We start from the raw sequence: 15,764 nt of genomic DNA, 5'->3' as shown, positions 1-15,764 counted from the left end.
ACCCCCTCGCCGCTTTACATCTGCTTTGTCTCTAGTAGTATATAGGTTAAGGGCTCGCAGCCCAGGATCCTCGTCCCCTCGCCCTTCGGGAGCTCGCGCTCCTCGAGCTTTCGTTTTTGCACCCACCCTTCCGCTGCCCCATTTTTGGTCTCGCTTAGCTACGTCTCATGTATCAGGTACATTCGCCTTCCGCCGGCTTGAGCTCGGCCCACCGGTCGCGCGAGAGAGCGGTGGCGACACGGACTCGGTGGTCCCGCGCAGCTTCCGTAGCGCGCGCCCAATACCATCGTTTTCCGTCCTGCCCGAGTATAGCGTGCATAGACCTCAACGTCTGCACCCACCATGGCCTCCAGACCGGGCCCCTCCTCAACGACCAACACCCTCAAGCGCAAGGCACAAGAGAACATCGGCGTCGACCACCAACCCCGCAAGCTCGCCGCCATAGCAGAAGGCGACGCCAGCCAGCCGCTACGCCCCGTCAAGGCCCTCCCGAATGGAAACACGATGAATCGGCTGGGCAAGGGGCCCCCGCCGCTCACGAAGCCTAGGGCACCGGCGTTATCGACCTCGACTACTGCCGCCGCAAGACGGACGACGCGGGCGACGAGCGCACCACCCAAGACCGCGCCCATAAGGCCTCCTGCAAGGCCTGCCTCAAGAACTACGTGAGTGTTCATTGTCTCTGCGTGTGCGGTGGTTAGGTGGTGGGGGATGGAAGATCGAGGCGCGTGCATATGCTTGGCCTCGTTGTGTTACCAAGACATGTGCATGTAGGTGGGCATCGTGCACGACGAGTGGCTCGGTAGACAGCGACCAGCGCACGCGATACCGTCCCGCAACGGCCCATACCTCACGTCATCAAGAGCTCACAACTGTCCCCTTCCCTCCAGATCACGCACGAACACCACCTCGACCGCCTCCACCGACGACCGCTTCCAGTCCCTCCAGTCCCAAATCTCCAACATCGAAGCCGCGCGCGCAGCCGACGCCGCCCGCCTCGACGCCGAGCTCGCCCAGGAGCGCGCCAAGCGCTCCGACCTCCAGGCCTCGCACGAGGCCCTCTCGCGCGAGCTCACCGCCGCCAAGTCGCAGGAGCTCGCCCAGCGCAAGGAGCTCTTCCTCGCCTCGGACGAGCTCTCCGCCCTCCGCCAGCGCCACGAGCGCGAGATCGCTGACCTTCAGGCGGACCTCCGCCGCAAGGACCGCGAGCTGCGCGAGGCCGCCGAGGACCTGCGCGTGTGCCAGGGCGACCTCGACCGCGAGCGCGAGACGGTCCGGGCGCTCAAGGCGACCGTCGCGCAGCAGGCGACCGCGCAGCTCAGCCTCACGGCGCAGATCGGCGCGATGCAGGCTGAGAAGAGCGCGGTGCAGGCCGAGTACGAGCGTACGGTGGGGAGCAGGGCGGACCTCGCGCTGCAGCTCGAGCGCGCGCTCAAGCGGTGCGAGGAGCTCGAGCGCGAGGCGCGCGAGGGCGAGAGCGTACGGCGGAAGCTGCACAATATGGTGCAGGAGCTCAAGGGGAACATCCGCGTGTTCTGTCGCGTGAGGCCGATCCTGAGGTCGGACATCCTCCCGCTGGTGGGCGGCGGGGCGCTGATATCGAGTATGTCGTCCGTCGGGGAGATTGCGGACGGGAATGCGAGCCCGGACCCGGAGCGGGAGGCGAGGCTGCGCGAGGAGGCGATGGCGCAGCTCGCATACCCGGACAGGCTCGACCACAAGGAGATCGTGGTGAGCGCGTCGAGCGAGAGCGCTACCGGGCAGGAGCGCAAAGAGGAGTGGCAGTTCAGCTTCGATAGGGTGCGGCGCCGTGCGATCCCTGCGTGTCTGTGCGTGTGCTGACGCGGCTTGGCAGGTCTTCGAGCCGCACGCGACGCAGGCCGAGGTCTTCGAGGAGATCTCGCAGCTTGCGCAGAGCTGTACCGACGGCTACAACGTCTGCGTGTTCGCGTACGGCCAGACTGGGTCCGGCAAGTCGTTCACCATGGAGGGCGGTCCGGTACGTCCTTGTCCCCCTCCTAGGACCCACGCGCGTATATGCGCGACCGCTGACGTGTACGCAGACGGACACGACCGCGGGGATGATCCCCCGCGCAGTCGAGCAGGTCTTCCGCGTCGCGGACGAGCTCAAGAGCAAGGGCTGGCAGTACAAGATGGAAGGCCAGTTCCTCGAGATCGTACGCACTCTCTCCTCCTTCCCGCAGCGCCCACCTGACTCGAGCGCACGCAGTACAACGAGACGATCAACGACCTCCTCGGCAAGGGCGAGTTCGACAAGAAGAAGCACGACATCAAGCACGACCCGAAGACGGGCCGCACGACCGTCACCGACGCGAACGTCGTCCCGCTCTCCTCGCCCACGCAGGTGCGCACGCTCCTCGCGCTCGCGCAGGGCCGGCGCACGGTCGCGGCGACGCTCATGAACGAGCGCTCGTCGCGCTCGCACTCGGTGTTCACGCTCCGCATCCGCGGCGAGAACGCGCTCACGGGCGAGAGCTGCGAGGGCAGCCTGAACCTCGTCGACCTCGCGGGCAGCGAGCGGCTCGAGAAGAGCGGCGCGGGCGGCGACAGGGAGCGCCTGCGCGAGACGCAGAGCATCAACAAGAGCCTGAGCGCGCTCGGGGACGTCATCGCCGCGCTCGGCGAGAAGGGCGAGGGCAGGGGCGACAAGCACATCCCGTACCGGAACTCGAAGGTGCGTATGCGCGCGGGGTTTTTGTTCTGCGCGTGGGGGACGGGTATGTTAGGGGCGGGGCGGCTGACGGCGGTTCTGGTAGCTCACGTACCTGCTGCAAAACTCGCTCAGCGGGAACTCGAAGACGCTCATGTTCCTCAACCTCTCGCCGCTCGCGACGCACCTCAACGAATCTCTGTGCTCACTGCGCTTCGCGACCAAGGTTTGTGCATCTCTCGGTTGCATTTTCTTGTTCCATGCTAAACATGACTTCTGGCAGGTCAACAACACCTCCATCGGCACGGCAAAGAAGCAGTCCGCGAAGCACGCAGCATAACTTTATTCGGTCTGAGCATCGGTTCTATCTTCCCTCGTGTCTCTCATCGTCTCCGCGCATCTTGCTTTCCTACCGTTCACACCTATCGGACTGCCTTTGTTTCCTGTACCTTTCCGTCCGAGTTCTAGTTGTATACAAGCAGATTATACCCGCCCGCACGAGGCGGGCAGGCGAGCTACAGTACGATTACAGCGTGCACGAAAGCAAAGCAAAGCGAAACTCGAAAACTCCAAGATCCTAGAAACTATGCATCATCGGAGGTCACGCACAACCCCGTCTTCCATGCGCTAAGACCCCTGCGCCCTCGCCTGCGCCTCCCGCTCCCTGATCGCCTCCCTCCGCGCCTCGCTCGCCCACTTGAAGTAGTTGCACCGGTACCGGTGGTCGACCTCCTCCCGCAGCCGCTCGCCCCGGCCCTTGTCGTACCCGGGCCCGACGGGGCGCGCGCACAGGTAGAACGTCTTGCCCCTATTCGGGCCGGGCTTGTTCACCGTGTACAGCCGCGCGGGCTCGTCGTGCACCGTGCAGCGGGGGGGCCGGACGGGCGCGAAGAGCGAGGACCACGCGGCGGCTTTGTCTTTCTCGGTGTTGCTGCTGCTGTTGTCGTTGTCGTTGCGCGAGGGGGGCTGGGAGGACGCGGGCGACGGCTGGCACGGGGGGCGGGGGTCGTCGGGCGGGGTTTCGGCTTCGGCCGCGGCGAGCGCGAGGGCCAGGCGGTGGTCGGCGTCGATCTGGTCCCGGTCCGCGTCGGCGGGGGGTTGGGACGAGCTGGGCACGGGTGGACCGGAGGGGGGTAGTGTGGAGGAGCCAGCATCGTCCTCGTCCTCGTCCTCGTCCTCGTCCTCGTCCTCGTCCTCGCCGTCGACGTCTATGACCTCTGGCGGCCGTCGAGTCGACGCGGCAGCCGGTGTGGACGGGGACGGGGAGGACTTCGAGAAGAAGGCCGCGATGCTCGGCTGGCGCTTGGCGGGGGCTGCCTTGCGCTTCTTGGACGCGGGCGGGTTGTCGGACGCCTTGCGTTTGTGCGTGGTCGTCGTCGGCTGCGAAGGCGGGCGAGCTTGTGCCGGCTTCAGTTTCTTCGCGGGCGGATCGGCCAGGGGCGTATGATCGGGCTCGGCGTCGAGGGAGGCCGCGCTTGGGGTAGGGGTTGAGGTTGCGGTTGAGGTAGCGGCCGCCGCGGACGTGCTGGAACCCTGGGCAGCAGGAGTCGGGGCCGGGGACGCAGAGCGCGCAGTGTCCCCGTCCGTTTCTGTCTTCGTCTTCGTCTTCGCCGCGGCGCCTTTACCAAAGAAGGCGGAGAGCACCATCTGCCTGCCCGCGAACTCGTCCCAATACCTCGCCGCCGTCCGCGGCGGGTCCCGCAGGCCCGGCGTCTGCTTCATCGCGTCGCGCAGCGCGATCGTCTCCCCCGACGCGAGCGTGATCTCGTCGCGCAGGTCGACGTACACGGGGCAGTGGTCGGAGCCCCTGAGCGCGGGCTGGATGTCCCCGGCGGCGATCCACGGGAGGAGGCCCCGGGTGACGAGCACGTAGTCGATGCGCGCGCCGTAGTTCGTCTCCCGCGCCTGTGTGCGCGTGTCCCAGCCTGGGCAGCGCGCAGGGCGCAAGTCGTTCATGAGCAGGCGGCAGCAGGCGCAGAACCGAATCGGGCCACCTACACGTGAAGAGCCCCTTGCGGTCGGGGTGGCACTGCCGTATGACGTCCGTCAGCGGGCCGTCGGGCCCAATCCACCTGCGGAACCACGCGCGCGCAGGGTGGTCGTAGAACGCGGCGACGGTGCTCGGCAGGTGGCCGTCGCAGTGGTCGATGGGCGCGGCGCACACGTTGATGTCCCCGAGGACGACGACCTCGCGTCGCTCGTCCTCGACGAGCCGCCGGACGCGCTCCTGCAGCAGCAGGTGAAAGTTCATCTTGAACGGGAGGCGCTCGTCGGAGGTCTCGGCGGGGCAGTAGACGTTGACGAGCACGAAGAGCCCGAAGTCGAGCACGAGCGCGCGGCCCTCGCTGTCGAGCGCGTCGAATGAGGCGGGCACGGCGCCCTCTTCGTCTGCGTAGAGGTCGACGTCGTGCGGGGAGGGGTAGGACGGAGAGATGCGCTCGTCGGCGGAGAGAGGGGGGTTGGGCTGGAGCTTGCCCGAGAGGCCTTCTTCCGCCTTGAGGGGGGTGAGCTTGCGGGAGTCGACGTAGACGGCGACGCCGCTGTAGCCGCCCTTGCTTGTTGGGAAGGAAAAGAAGGAATGGTATGGACCTGGGAGGGCAACGTCTCGGGGCAGATTGGCCCGCGAGGACTTCATCTCTGTTGGATACGTTAGGGGAAGCAAAAGGGGATTGCGAGAGACTACCTTGGAAGCATATGATGTCGGCATTGATCTCGTCAAGAATACCCTCGCATGTCTTGAAGGTGTTCCACCTGACAGAGTACGACGTTGAGCGACGTCATGCTGGCTGGGACGGTACTTACGGATGGTATTTGGGCAGCGTCCTGATGCCATTCTATGATGTGATGAGTATAGCGTAGTAGAAGGAGTACATGTGTGTGTGTGCGTACGATATTCCAAGACAAGATGCGCATCTATAGGACGAGCTACTAGGATACGGCGTGCACATTCGGAATAGACGCGTCGACGTTGGTGGCGGCGCGGCGGGATCAACAGGGTGACAGCTGGTCACGTCCCAGGAGAGGCGTGACGTCACGACTGATATCGAGCCGAGCTCGAGCTCAAGGTAAACTTGCTCGAGAGGACTGAGTATGTACGCTTGTTTGCTGGCTCGCGATGGGAGTTGAGCTGAGCTACCGGCCTACGCCCGCCCTCCTCAGCCGGCGACCGAGTCAGACACCGAGATCACCTGCGAGGCATGTCCTTCAACTTGCGCCTACTAGCCTCCTCCGACTCGGAGCAAGTTCGCCGCGGGAGACCTTCCGCCAAACCTCACCGGCCTCACCGCCCGTCATCCGGCCAACCAACACCTCAAGAGGACGCTCAACCAAATGAGCTCCTCCGCAAGCGCAATGTCCCAGCCCCGCCCGTGGTCACATCCTCCCTTCCTCCACCTCGAAACTCGTGGGCCGCACACCGTGGCAGAGCAGGCGGCCCTCCGCAGAATGCCAGTGGGCCACCGGGCGCGCCGTGGGCACAGGAGGACATGTCGCGATGGTCCTCTACCTCCGGTGGTGCACCCGACTCCATATCTGCCGGTCAAGACACGTCCGTGCGGACCCAGGACCCTTTCCTCTCCCTTCCTTCCGTTGATTCTGGCAACAAGCCTGGCTTCAAGACGGAGCGCCCGCCGTCCTCAACGGCATACAGCAGCCCATCCACCGTTCATCCGCCTCCGCCCTATCCTGCGCCCTCCGGACCAAAGAGACCCAAGCCGACTCTGTGGCCCCCTCCTAAGAGGCGCAAAGTCGCCCATCCGCATTCGCGTCCCAGCGCTCCCCGCGCACCCCTCGCGCACCCAGCTCTCATGCGGGACGAATCCTCAAGCAGCACCTTGCAAGCCCCCCGCCGTAGTCAGGACAGCGGTCCCGCACCTCCCGTCTCGACCGCAGGCCCTTCGACGTCCCTTGCGTCCGCGTCAGCGCTCTTGCTCGCCGACCTCGGCCATGCACCCCTCATCGACATCCCCCGGCTCGACCCCCCAGCTGCAGCAGCAACGGCGGACGCAGAAGCAGCCCCGGGGCCGCCAGCCACCGCAGCACGCGATGCCCCCCCGTTATCTACCTCTCCCGCCTCTCCCGGCCCTCAAGAACGCCCCTCGACCACAGGCCTGCCCTCCCCGCTCTCCGCTCACGCCAGCCCTCCCCCTCCCCCAGACCCAGGCTCAAGCTCAGGCCCAGCACAGATGCCCATCAAGCCCGAACGCAGCCCCACGCCCCCGCTCACCGCACCCCCCGCACCGCACCTCGTCTCCGAGGGCTGCGTCCGCATCGCGCCCCTCCCCCCCGAATGCCGCGCCGGGCGGCCGGACTTCCAGGCTGCCCGCCAGCGCCTCGCCGTCGCGGAGGTGAGCCGGCTGCGCGCGCTCGGCCTGCAACCTATACGCGTGTTCACGCGCGAGGACGGGATGGTCGTCGACTGGTACGTAGCTGCCCGCGCGCCCGTCTCTTCTCTGCTCCTCTTTGTCGTGTCCGAGGGGAGAGCTGATCGCCGCTTGCGTCTTCGTTTTCTCTTTTCGGTTCGTGTTCCTTCTGCGGTCCGTTGCGGTGATGGGGACAGGAAGAGCCCTGCGCCTGTGTGTGCGGACACGCTGCGCCCGCCTCCGCCTCCGCTTTTCCCGGCGAGCGAACCCGGCGCGTCGACATCGGTCGCGACCGGTGGCCCAAACGCCAGCGACGGGCCCGCCCAGCAGACGGCGCATGCGCGATTCATCATCGTCGAGCAGCCTGCGAACAAGCCGAAGAGGAAGCGGAAGGCACTGGCCTCTCCGCCCGCCCCGACGCCTCACCTGCCCACAGGTACGGGCGCGAACGGCGGTCCCTCGCAAGCGTCCGCGGCCGCGCAGCCTGCGCCCGGTGCGCGCGACGAGCTGCAGCCGCAGAACAAGCCCCCGTCTCTGGACCCGCGCGCTGGCGAGGGCGTGGTCGGGCAGCCGCATCCCGGTGGAGAGGCCCCAGGGTCGCACCCGGACATCCACCGCCCCCTCGCCGAGTACGCGCTCCCTGCGGCACCCTCCCGTGGGTTACCCCCACCCGCACGTCCGACGGCGGCGGCCGAGTCGCAGCCAGGCGCGCGACGTCTCGCGCAGGAGGGGCAGAGCGCGGCGAGCACGACGTCCCCGTCTGCTGCTGTCGCCGGCCCGTCCCCGCTCCCCCCCTCGCGTCCGCCCGACGTCGACGCGGATGCCGAGCTCGCGCCCATACCCGCGCTGTCCGGCCTGCCCCCGCCCGCTCGTGTGCTCCCCACAAACGCCGCCCAGTACGCCGCCGAGGACGCCGCGCTCGTCTTCATCGAACGGTCCGCCCCTCCCCCCCCCTCTCACCCGTCCGCGTCCGCCCGCTGACGCGTCCAGTCCGCTTCACTCCACAGGTACGTCCGCCTCTTCACGGCCGACCGCGCCGCGCTCGCGCGCGCCTACGCGCCCTGCGCGCTCTTCTCCTTCCAGCCGCAGGCCCCCACGCACGCAGGGAACAGCGTCGGCCCCGCGCCGCCCCCGCGCCCGTCGCGCGGGCGCGCGGCGGTCCTCGGCGCGCTGCTCGCGCTCCCGCGCGACTTCACGCTGTGCTGCTGGCCGCGCGCGAGCAGCGCGCACGAGCTCGTGTGGGACGTCGCGTGCGTGCCCGGCTCGCCCGCCGGGGACGTGCTGCTCGTGTGCTATGCCGTGCAGGTTTTCTTCGCTGGCGCGCGCGGGGACGGGAGCGAGGACGCGGATGCGGATGCGGGGGCGGGGGCGGATGCGGGGGATGGGGCGAACGAGGAGGGCAAGGGAAAGGGAAGCGCGCGCGCGCAGGAGCCGTCGCGGTGGTCGTGCGAGCAGCGCTTCGTGCTCAGGCGGCGCGACGCACTGGACGGCGGCGGCGGCGGCGGCGGCGGTGGCGCGGAAGACGGGGATGATGTCGATCGAGACGCGGATCCGTGAGTGTGTGCCCTCCCGCTCTGCGATCGCTGCTGCGACTGCAGAGATGGACTTGTTCTCTTTGACTGACCGCGGGCTGGTTTCGCACAGGACCGCTGCGGGCTCGATGTGGCCGCTCGTCGCCGTCTCGCACCAAATGCGATTCAGCCGGCTGCCCTGATCCCAGGCCCGTTCTCCAGTTGATTTACCGGGGGCTGCGTGATTCTTCTGACCGGTTGTGCGATGCTGTCGTTTGCTGTGCTTGGTTGGGACTCATCTATCCTTTCGTAATCTTGATGCAGCATAACGCCCTCTGGGTTCTTACAACGCACAACACACTTTCATCCAACATGTCGGATGCATGCTGTTGGGGCCGCAGCCCGAGCTTCTACTGAATGACGGCCGACAGAAGCCACGGCGTCTCTCTGTGCAACATGAGAGCACAGTTGACAAGCTGATAGGTAATCCGAACGTGCATTCCGGACAGTCTAGCGTACACATTTGTTATTACTGTGAAATAGAGGGAACGAGTGGAGGGGCTCGAGGACCAGAAGCGTAACCAGGATAAGGGAGGAAACCAAGGAGGGTACGTATTCAGAGATTCCAGGGAAAAGGTATTCCAACAAGTCATGCGCGGTCCATTGATATGATACGATGCTATTCGACATAGATGGAATGAATGGAAGGGCGGTAGAGGGGAAGAGGGGGTAAAGAAAGGACACATTGCTTGCACCGCCGTTCGACGCCACCCGCCGCGAGTCAACGGCCAGCAATGACGCCACACGACCCTCATCTCGCCGCAAAGTTGAACGTCGACGATCAGGATCACGCGATCCATCCCGAACACGATGACGGGGCGTGGGGGCTGCCGTCGTCAGTTGCTGGAAGACATGCGAGAGACTACGAGAGCGAGCGCGAGTATCACGCCCCACCGCCACTTTTCCCAGATCACTTGTCTTAGTCCAGCTGCCCATCCTTGCGCAGCGTGGTCACCTGGGGAGTTAATCCCATTTGGTGATCGACTCACCGCCTTCTCGCTCGTTGCGGCGGCAGCCGGCTGCGCTGGTGGTGCTTGCGATGGCGTTTGGGCGGGGGGTGCGGGAGAAGGGGAGGAGGTGGTCGCTGGTGCTGGGGATACACCGCGTTCCTTCTGTGCCATGTTGGGAAGATCGCGTACGGCTGGTGTGCAGTACTACAGGGGAAACAGATGTTAGCGGTCGGCGTGACACGATACGAAAGGCGTGAGCATCATCAAGCAAGTGAGACCATAGCCCATTGCAGAAGCAACTCCATCGTCGTAGGACATGGTCGTACGACGAGTGGAGGCCTGTTCGCATCCGCATCGACGCTATCAACCTTGATCTCATCGAGATCAGGTCCTTTGGCGTCGCGATACGGTAGAAACAGGGAGAAACAGATGAACGGATGAGGGTCAGGAAGCTTACTTCTGGGAATGCTTCTTTGAACCGCTTCTGTTGCAGATTCCAGGAGTGACTGCGTGCGGCGTAAGCGCGCTTCTCGGCGTCGGTGGACGTCACAGAGCCTGTGGTCATCTCATCTGAGAGCATGAACGACAACAAGCCCGTCAATCTGTTCGATCGAAAACGCCGAAGCATGAGTCAGCGTGTGAAAAGAAACTATGCGGGCGGCACACGGAGGCGGAACTGACATTGTCGCTACGCTCCATGCGGGATTCCACTATGGACCGGAAGAGGATGTGAGCAGACTCAAATGGAAGGAACGGGACATGGTGTGATGGGTCTCACCGAGCCAGGATGGAAATCAGACATTGAGAAACAGATCTTCTTGTCTGGTTGGAAGCGGCCCGAGGGCGTTATCATCTAGGCGGTAGATTGGAAACGTGCAGGAACGTGGATCGCAATGAGGGCGCACCTTGATCCCTGGAGGCTTAAATGGGTATTCCGATGGAAACAGCAAGACGCCATGATACTCGCCACCAGCAAAAGGGGAGTCCGGAGGTCCTCGCTACAGTAGTTCAGCACGATACAGTGTTTCACAAGAAACTCGCGGACGTACAATGATGTAATTCCCTGCGGCGGCCGGTCTCAGCGTACGTAAAGGAGTGTACTCGGAGTAGTACTCACAGGTTAAGATGTTCTTCTCATCAGGCGCAGCCCAGACGAACGGAGGAGGCTCCTTCTGCATAGCGACATACTCCTTACTGAGCTGAGGGGGCCATCAGCGACTATCCAGGCAAGCAAGTCTGCCAGAGAGGTCCAACGCACCCGCTTGTAAGCTGCCTTGGAAGCCATGGTTAACAATATATGCAGTAGACGGGGATAGAGGCGGGACGACGGTGGTGGTGTTGTGTGAAGGGGTCGATGGCAGTGGTGAGCGATCCATGTGGTTCACGTGGCCTTATATACATATGGGCGGTCGGCTGTGGCCTGCTCCTGGTTGCAGTTCTGCCTGAGCGTGCAATACTCCCTTCCCATTCACGATCGGCCCTGCACTTTACTCACACATTACCATCTTGGTTTCCACCAGAGCGGCCTTTGACTGGAAAGCCGGTACTCATCTGTTGTGGCTCTGGGAACGAATTAACCTCAAGACGCCGTCTGTTATCTGCCTTGATTATCCGGATGGAGTCGGTCGTAGCACGACCGCGAGCTTGCCCGTCCGTACGTAGGTGTCAGTACTGTGACTTTATCGCGTTCTCAGTCCTGCCCATCCGTCAACTGAGGCTGCAGCTCTGGATCCGCATTGGTAGCCGGTCAAATTCCCTGTCGTAGGCCGCACCACTTTGTCCATGGGTCCTGGGAAACCCGCTCTGCAGATTAAGAAAACCCCGGTATCTGGCTTCCTGTCCGCGGTCCTCTCTGCCCTCGGACCCATTGAAGCTTCATCAATTGTTGTCCACGATGCATGAGCTCTCTATTTTGAACACCGGCCGCTTCGGGGGCTTGTTTGCATCTGCGCTCGCGGTGTCATATCCACTTAAGTCCGGTCTCTTGTCTAGACCTCCTTGTTAACCCCAGACAGCCTCGAAAGATGTTGTACAGCTGCTCAGAGTCGAGCTGAGTCGGGAGCTCGCGACGTCCTACATCGTTGCCAGCTTCGCGCGCTCGGAGTGTGCTCCGTCGCTTCAAGCTTTAAGCTTGGCCATCGTCCAACTCACGGCGCCTGCCGGTCTCACAAGGGCTTTCCTTTGGGGCCAAGCCTTCGACGAACATTGTCGCCCTTGAGCTATCGATGACGATCGATGGTGAGAACAACGGTCCCTGCAATAGGCACGCAACGCCGTGGAATAGAATTGTGGGTATTCCATTTTTATACCGCATTGTTAACCCAGCTACTATGTACCCATGGTACAAACCGCTCAAATAACCCTGAAAGGCCCCGCCACTTCGTACATATTTAGAGGAGAACGGGATGTATGAGATGATGATCCTAACATACAAATGCTACGCCGCACTTCGACGGGCCCATCGCTTTATTTTTTCTGCCGATACAGTTCTGACTGGACTAGGAGTTGTATGTGATCAGACTAAATATGAAGAGTCCGAATAGCAGGGGAGGTCCGCCCCCCCCCCACCTGGCGCCGCTTGGGACCGAGGATGGGAGAACAGGAGAAAGTCACTATGTGGTTGCATAGGGCAGCATATTGTAATGTACGATGGTCAATGGACATGTAGCAGCATCCCAACAGTCCTCGAAGGAGACAAGTAAAATACAACCGGTCAAGATGGTAGTGGTAGTGAAGACGGAAGCATAGTTCTCATGAAGCTCGTGAAGGGGTGATCGTGACGAAGAAGACTTGAGGGTTCGGATGGCGTAGGTGAGCGTGCGAGTGATGAGCGTGGCGGCTGAGGCGACGAGGAGGTGCAAGAGTCATCAATTGTGGGAATAGCGAAGTGACATGTGAGAGAATACTGATGTCCGAAGAAAACAAGGCACAGAACTATGCATGCGGAAGCGCGATTGTGGTAGATGCTGGGTGGAAAACAGAGATGCGTAAGCCAGGTATGGTACTCGATAAGTACGGATGAGGGTACGTAAGAGAGCCTCATTGTTACCCACGGAGAGAAGTCTAGATGTGGAAAGAACGAAGCGATCGAACACAACACGGGAGAAGAGTACATGCGGGGACCATGGGTACGCGTCCGAGAGAAAGCGGCGACGGCTGCGACGGTGGAGATAACCTGAAATGGGAGAGGCAGGGGAGATGAGTACCGAAGTTAACACGAGAAACAGCAACAAACGTACGCAGTGCGTTTGAGAGCAGTTCGTAGCGGCAACGCAAGGAGGCATTCAATAGTCCTTTCTCCGTTGCTGCTGTTGCCACATCGCGAGCGGGATATCCTCGTCCTCACTCGCTTGCCTCGGAGGGACTGCATGCGCACTCATCACCTTCTTCACCTTCCCATTCACCGGAGCCATCGCCGGGGAAGGTGCAGCCGTCGCAGACAATGACCGTCCTGGTGACCTGTACCCGACTGGCTGGCCGTACCCCTGCTTCTCCTGCTGAGGTGCGTAACGGTTTGTCTGCGGGGGCGATCGTGGTCTACGCCCTGGAGACGACGGAGACGTGGGCGGCGACGCTTGTCTTGGAGGGGGCGACGAGCCTCCATGACTCATCGCTATGCTGCTCTGTCCCTGCGAAATCCACGTCTGTTCGACAGCGACGGGTGGCATAGCTCCTGGGGGTAAGTGTGGCGTACCGGTCACGACGAACGGGTATTGTTGCGGAGTGACCGGCGATGACTCGCCGATCTCGAAGTACTGGGTCGTCGAGCTACCCGGCAGGGTCGGCTGCCGGGGTTGCGGCTGCACAAGCTGTACGGAATACTGCGACTGTTGAGGAGAGGAGCGATGAGGCAGATTCATCGGTGGCGGGGGGGCCGATGATGTCCGCACTGGGGGTGGGCTACCGTTGGATGACGAGCCGTACGCGACGTAGCTTTGTTCCATGGCACGATGCTGCATCTCGTATTGCGGGCCCCTCACTGGCGTTTCTGCTCTTCTGGAGCCGTTCGGTGCAGGTTTGGTGAGACTGCCCTTCCGCTGGCCATCTTTCCGCTCCTGCTTCTCGCGCTCCTTCTCAGCCCGTTCCCTCTCTTCCCGCTCCTCCCGTTCCTTGTCAGGTGAGGGGACGACTGCCACTCCCTGTGCATTGGCGTTCTGACCCTGGCCCTGTCCCTGGTTCTGACCGGTCTTGTTGATGACACCAAGATACCAGAACATCAGGTTACTGATGAGAACCTGCTCGTATAGAGGCCGCCGTGGGTTGGCAAGCTTGATGTGACTGAGGCGGTATATGGCGCGCTCGACGTGGATGGGGTATCGGGCGTACGACCCAAGCTGAGGTGAGGGAGGCGGAACATAGTTCTTCGAGGACTTGGATGCCCCCAAAAGTGCTACTGCCGTTTCACGCCCGGCGGCGCCTGAGCTCACGGGCTGCGACTCCTCGGCCTTCTTTTTCGAGCCGAAAAGCGAACCGAAGAAGCCTGTCTCTTTCTCTTTCTCGCGCTCGGCCTTCTCCTTGTGCTTCTTGCTGCTCTTGTCGCTGCCCCACTTTCCGAACAGGCCTTTCTTGTCCTTCTCGCGTCGATTCTCAGACGGCGTCGGTGAAGGCGGATGATGTGTGCTAACGGTATGAGGAAGAGGAGGTCTTGCGTGATGAGTGCTGTCGGAAGTGGACGGCGAGGTCGTCAGGTCAGGCGTAGAAGGTGAGGGCGTTCTCGGAGGGATAGGAGAATCCGCGGGAGAGGGTGGCGCAAGTGCTCGCTGGGGTTGAGGCTGATGGATGAAGGGTTCGACGATGCTTGATGATAATTCTGGCTTCAGCTCAGGCTCTTCGACAGAGGGACGTGAGTCAGGCACAAGCTTGGTGACAATATCCGGGCTCCTCGATATCACGGGAGGCTCGATAACATGCTCGGCCTCCTCCTGGGCATAGGCATCGTAGATGGCGGACTCCACGCTGTACGACTCTGGTCGCGGGAGGGGTGGGACCTCCGGAACATCTTCTGTCGATCGAGGTACCCGACGAATGGTCTCAGTCTCGCCATGGTCACTGGACGATAAGTCGCTAGAGGAGCGCGGTTCCATGGTAGCGGCACGTCCAACAGATTTTCGCCGTCGTGTGGCTGTGAAGCGATGTGCTCCTTCGCCCGTCCCTGCTTTGCGAATTTTCGTGCGTGCAGTCCGACGCAGGACCTGGCCAGGCGGGGGGACGATTATGGGAGCATCGACATCATCTCCAGGATCCCTGAGATCGTCCATTTGGTCGATCACTAGAGCGACATGATTGGTACGGCTCGAGAGCACGAGTATGAAGTGCGGTATACATACCGGACGGGGCGATGTTTAAGCTCAGGCTCCTCCTCAACACGCTTCGCAGCTTCGTGGGATCATCGCTTTGGGACGCCTCCTCCGCCAATTCCTCCAGCTTCTGGAGGTCGCTGATAGTCAACTGCGGCACAACGTTGACATAGCTCGACCGATTCCGCCGAAGGGGCACGACCTTTTCCTCCTGTTCGCCTACACCGTCATTGGCAGAAGGCTTGTACTGCCTACTGAGCATCGACCTCTTCCGCCCAAGCCCTGAGCTAGTGGACCCGACTGAATTTGAGCGTCCCGGGCCAGGCGTAGAAGTGCCGTCGGATCGCGCATGTTCCTTCAGAAATTCCCGAAACTCCTTTGGTGCGAGTTCTGGATGAACTCCAGCGGGAACCCAGAAGAGATGGAAGGGATCGTCATGCGCCTCGACGGAGCTATCATCGAGATGGCTGTCATGCGAGCTGCTGCTCGAGTCGTCTGTGGGCGACCAGTACGCGGCCTGAGCCTGGGAGGCCTCACTGGGGAGATCGGGGTCAAGGATGAGAGAGCCGGGACCACCTTGAGCAGTGGACCGTCGTCTGATGTCACGGAGAGCTTCGACCTCGCGCTGAATCTCGAGCTGGGAGGGTTGCATCGCGAGGTGGGCTGATGAGAACTAGAGGAAAGGAAGGTGTGCACGCGCAGCCCACGGAGGCGGTACCAGGGAGGGGGCTTCGACGTCGTGGCGGTCGTTGAGGAGAGGGCTGAGCACGCTGCGTTATGCACTCGAGCACACTATCCCTCTTCGGCTCTGCCGTCCCTGGCCCGGCGTCCCGGCCGAGCGGATTCCCAATTCAACAACTCCGAAATCAAAACTTTCTTCGGAGCTCATGATGTTTTCCCCGATCGCATAGGCT

The 15,764-nt window shown here is 62.6% G+C and overlaps 4 protein-coding genes across 4 annotated transcripts; 1 reads left to right on the top strand and 3 right to left on the bottom strand.

The window, feature by feature from the left end:
* Nucleotides 1-1,014: 1,014 nt before the first annotated feature.
* On the top strand, nucleotides 1,015-3,011 carry DICSQDRAFT_53391 (C-terminal kinesin; the record flags this gene model as incomplete). The annotated part of the gene is made up of 7 exons (XM_007362780.1): nucleotides 1,015-1,578; nucleotides 1,657-1,800; nucleotides 1,856-1,999; nucleotides 2,064-2,177; nucleotides 2,231-2,695; nucleotides 2,778-2,897; nucleotides 2,955-3,011. Coding segments are annotated over 7 exons (1,608 nt in total), but the record flags the coding sequence as incomplete, so codon positions are not given.
* A 287-nt stretch (nucleotides 3,012-3,298) lies between these two features.
* On the bottom strand, nucleotides 3,299-5,584 carry DICSQDRAFT_167196 (DNase I-like protein; the record flags this gene model as incomplete). Its single annotated transcript, XM_007362779.1, has 5 exons — nucleotides 3,299-4,596; nucleotides 4,670-5,308; nucleotides 5,355-5,422; nucleotides 5,474-5,505; nucleotides 5,561-5,584. The coding sequence occupies 5 exons, from the start codon at nucleotides 5,582-5,584 to the stop codon at nucleotides 3,299-3,301; spliced, it is 2,061 nt and encodes a 686-aa protein (XP_007362841.1).
* A 2,415-nt stretch (nucleotides 5,585-7,999) lies between these two features.
* Nucleotides 8,000-10,905, bottom strand: DICSQDRAFT_133732 (UBC-like protein). Its single transcript, XM_007362778.1, has 9 exons — nucleotides 10,812-10,905; nucleotides 10,671-10,752; nucleotides 10,603-10,616; nucleotides 10,459-10,551; nucleotides 10,332-10,406; nucleotides 10,235-10,263; nucleotides 10,011-10,155; nucleotides 8,677-9,757; nucleotides 8,000-8,585 (listed from the first exon to the last, which is right to left on the bottom strand). Exons 1-8 carry the CDS (start codon nucleotides 10,836-10,838, stop codon nucleotides 9,440-9,442), a joined length of 783 nt encoding a protein of 260 aa, XP_007362840.1. The 5' UTR covers nucleotides 10,839-10,905; the 3' UTR covers nucleotides 8,000-8,585; nucleotides 8,677-9,439.
* Nucleotides 10,906-12,837: 1,932 nt separating this feature from the next.
* DICSQDRAFT_144735 (uncharacterized protein) lies at nucleotides 12,838-15,502 on the bottom strand (the record flags this gene model as incomplete). Its single annotated transcript, XM_007362777.1, has 2 exons — nucleotides 12,838-14,822; nucleotides 14,881-15,502. The coding sequence occupies 2 exons, from the start codon at nucleotides 15,500-15,502 to the stop codon at nucleotides 12,838-12,840; spliced, it is 2,607 nt and encodes an 868-aa protein (XP_007362839.1).
* Nucleotides 15,503-15,764: the final 262 nt, after the last annotated feature.

This window comes from Dichomitus squalens, assembly GCF_000275845.1.
Source record: "Dichomitus squalens LYAD-421 SS1 unplaced genomic scaffold DICSQscaffold_5, whole genome shotgun sequence".
NCBI lineage: Eukaryota > Fungi > Basidiomycota > Agaricomycetes > Polyporales > Polyporaceae > Dichomitus > Dichomitus squalens.
The sequence above is the reverse complement of the archived record's forward strand: the minus strand, read 5'-3'. Positions and strand labels throughout refer to the sequence as shown.

What these genes read in the sequence shown, in the direction of transcription:
- DICSQDRAFT_133732 (XM_007362778.1), bottom strand. Translation starts at nt 10,838, where the DNA reads ATGGCTTCCAAGGCAGCTTACAAGCGG. An exon ending in TTAAGCCTCCAGGGATCAAG is followed by an intron (nt 10,407 to 10,458) that starts GTGCGCCCTCAT and finishes TCTACCGCCTAG; the next exon opens with ATGATAACGCCCTCGGGCCG. An exon ending in GCATGGAGCGTAGCGACAAT is followed by an intron (nt 10,156 to 10,234) that starts GTCAGTTCCGCC and finishes TCGATCGAACAG; the next exon opens with ATTGACGGGCTTGTTGTCGT.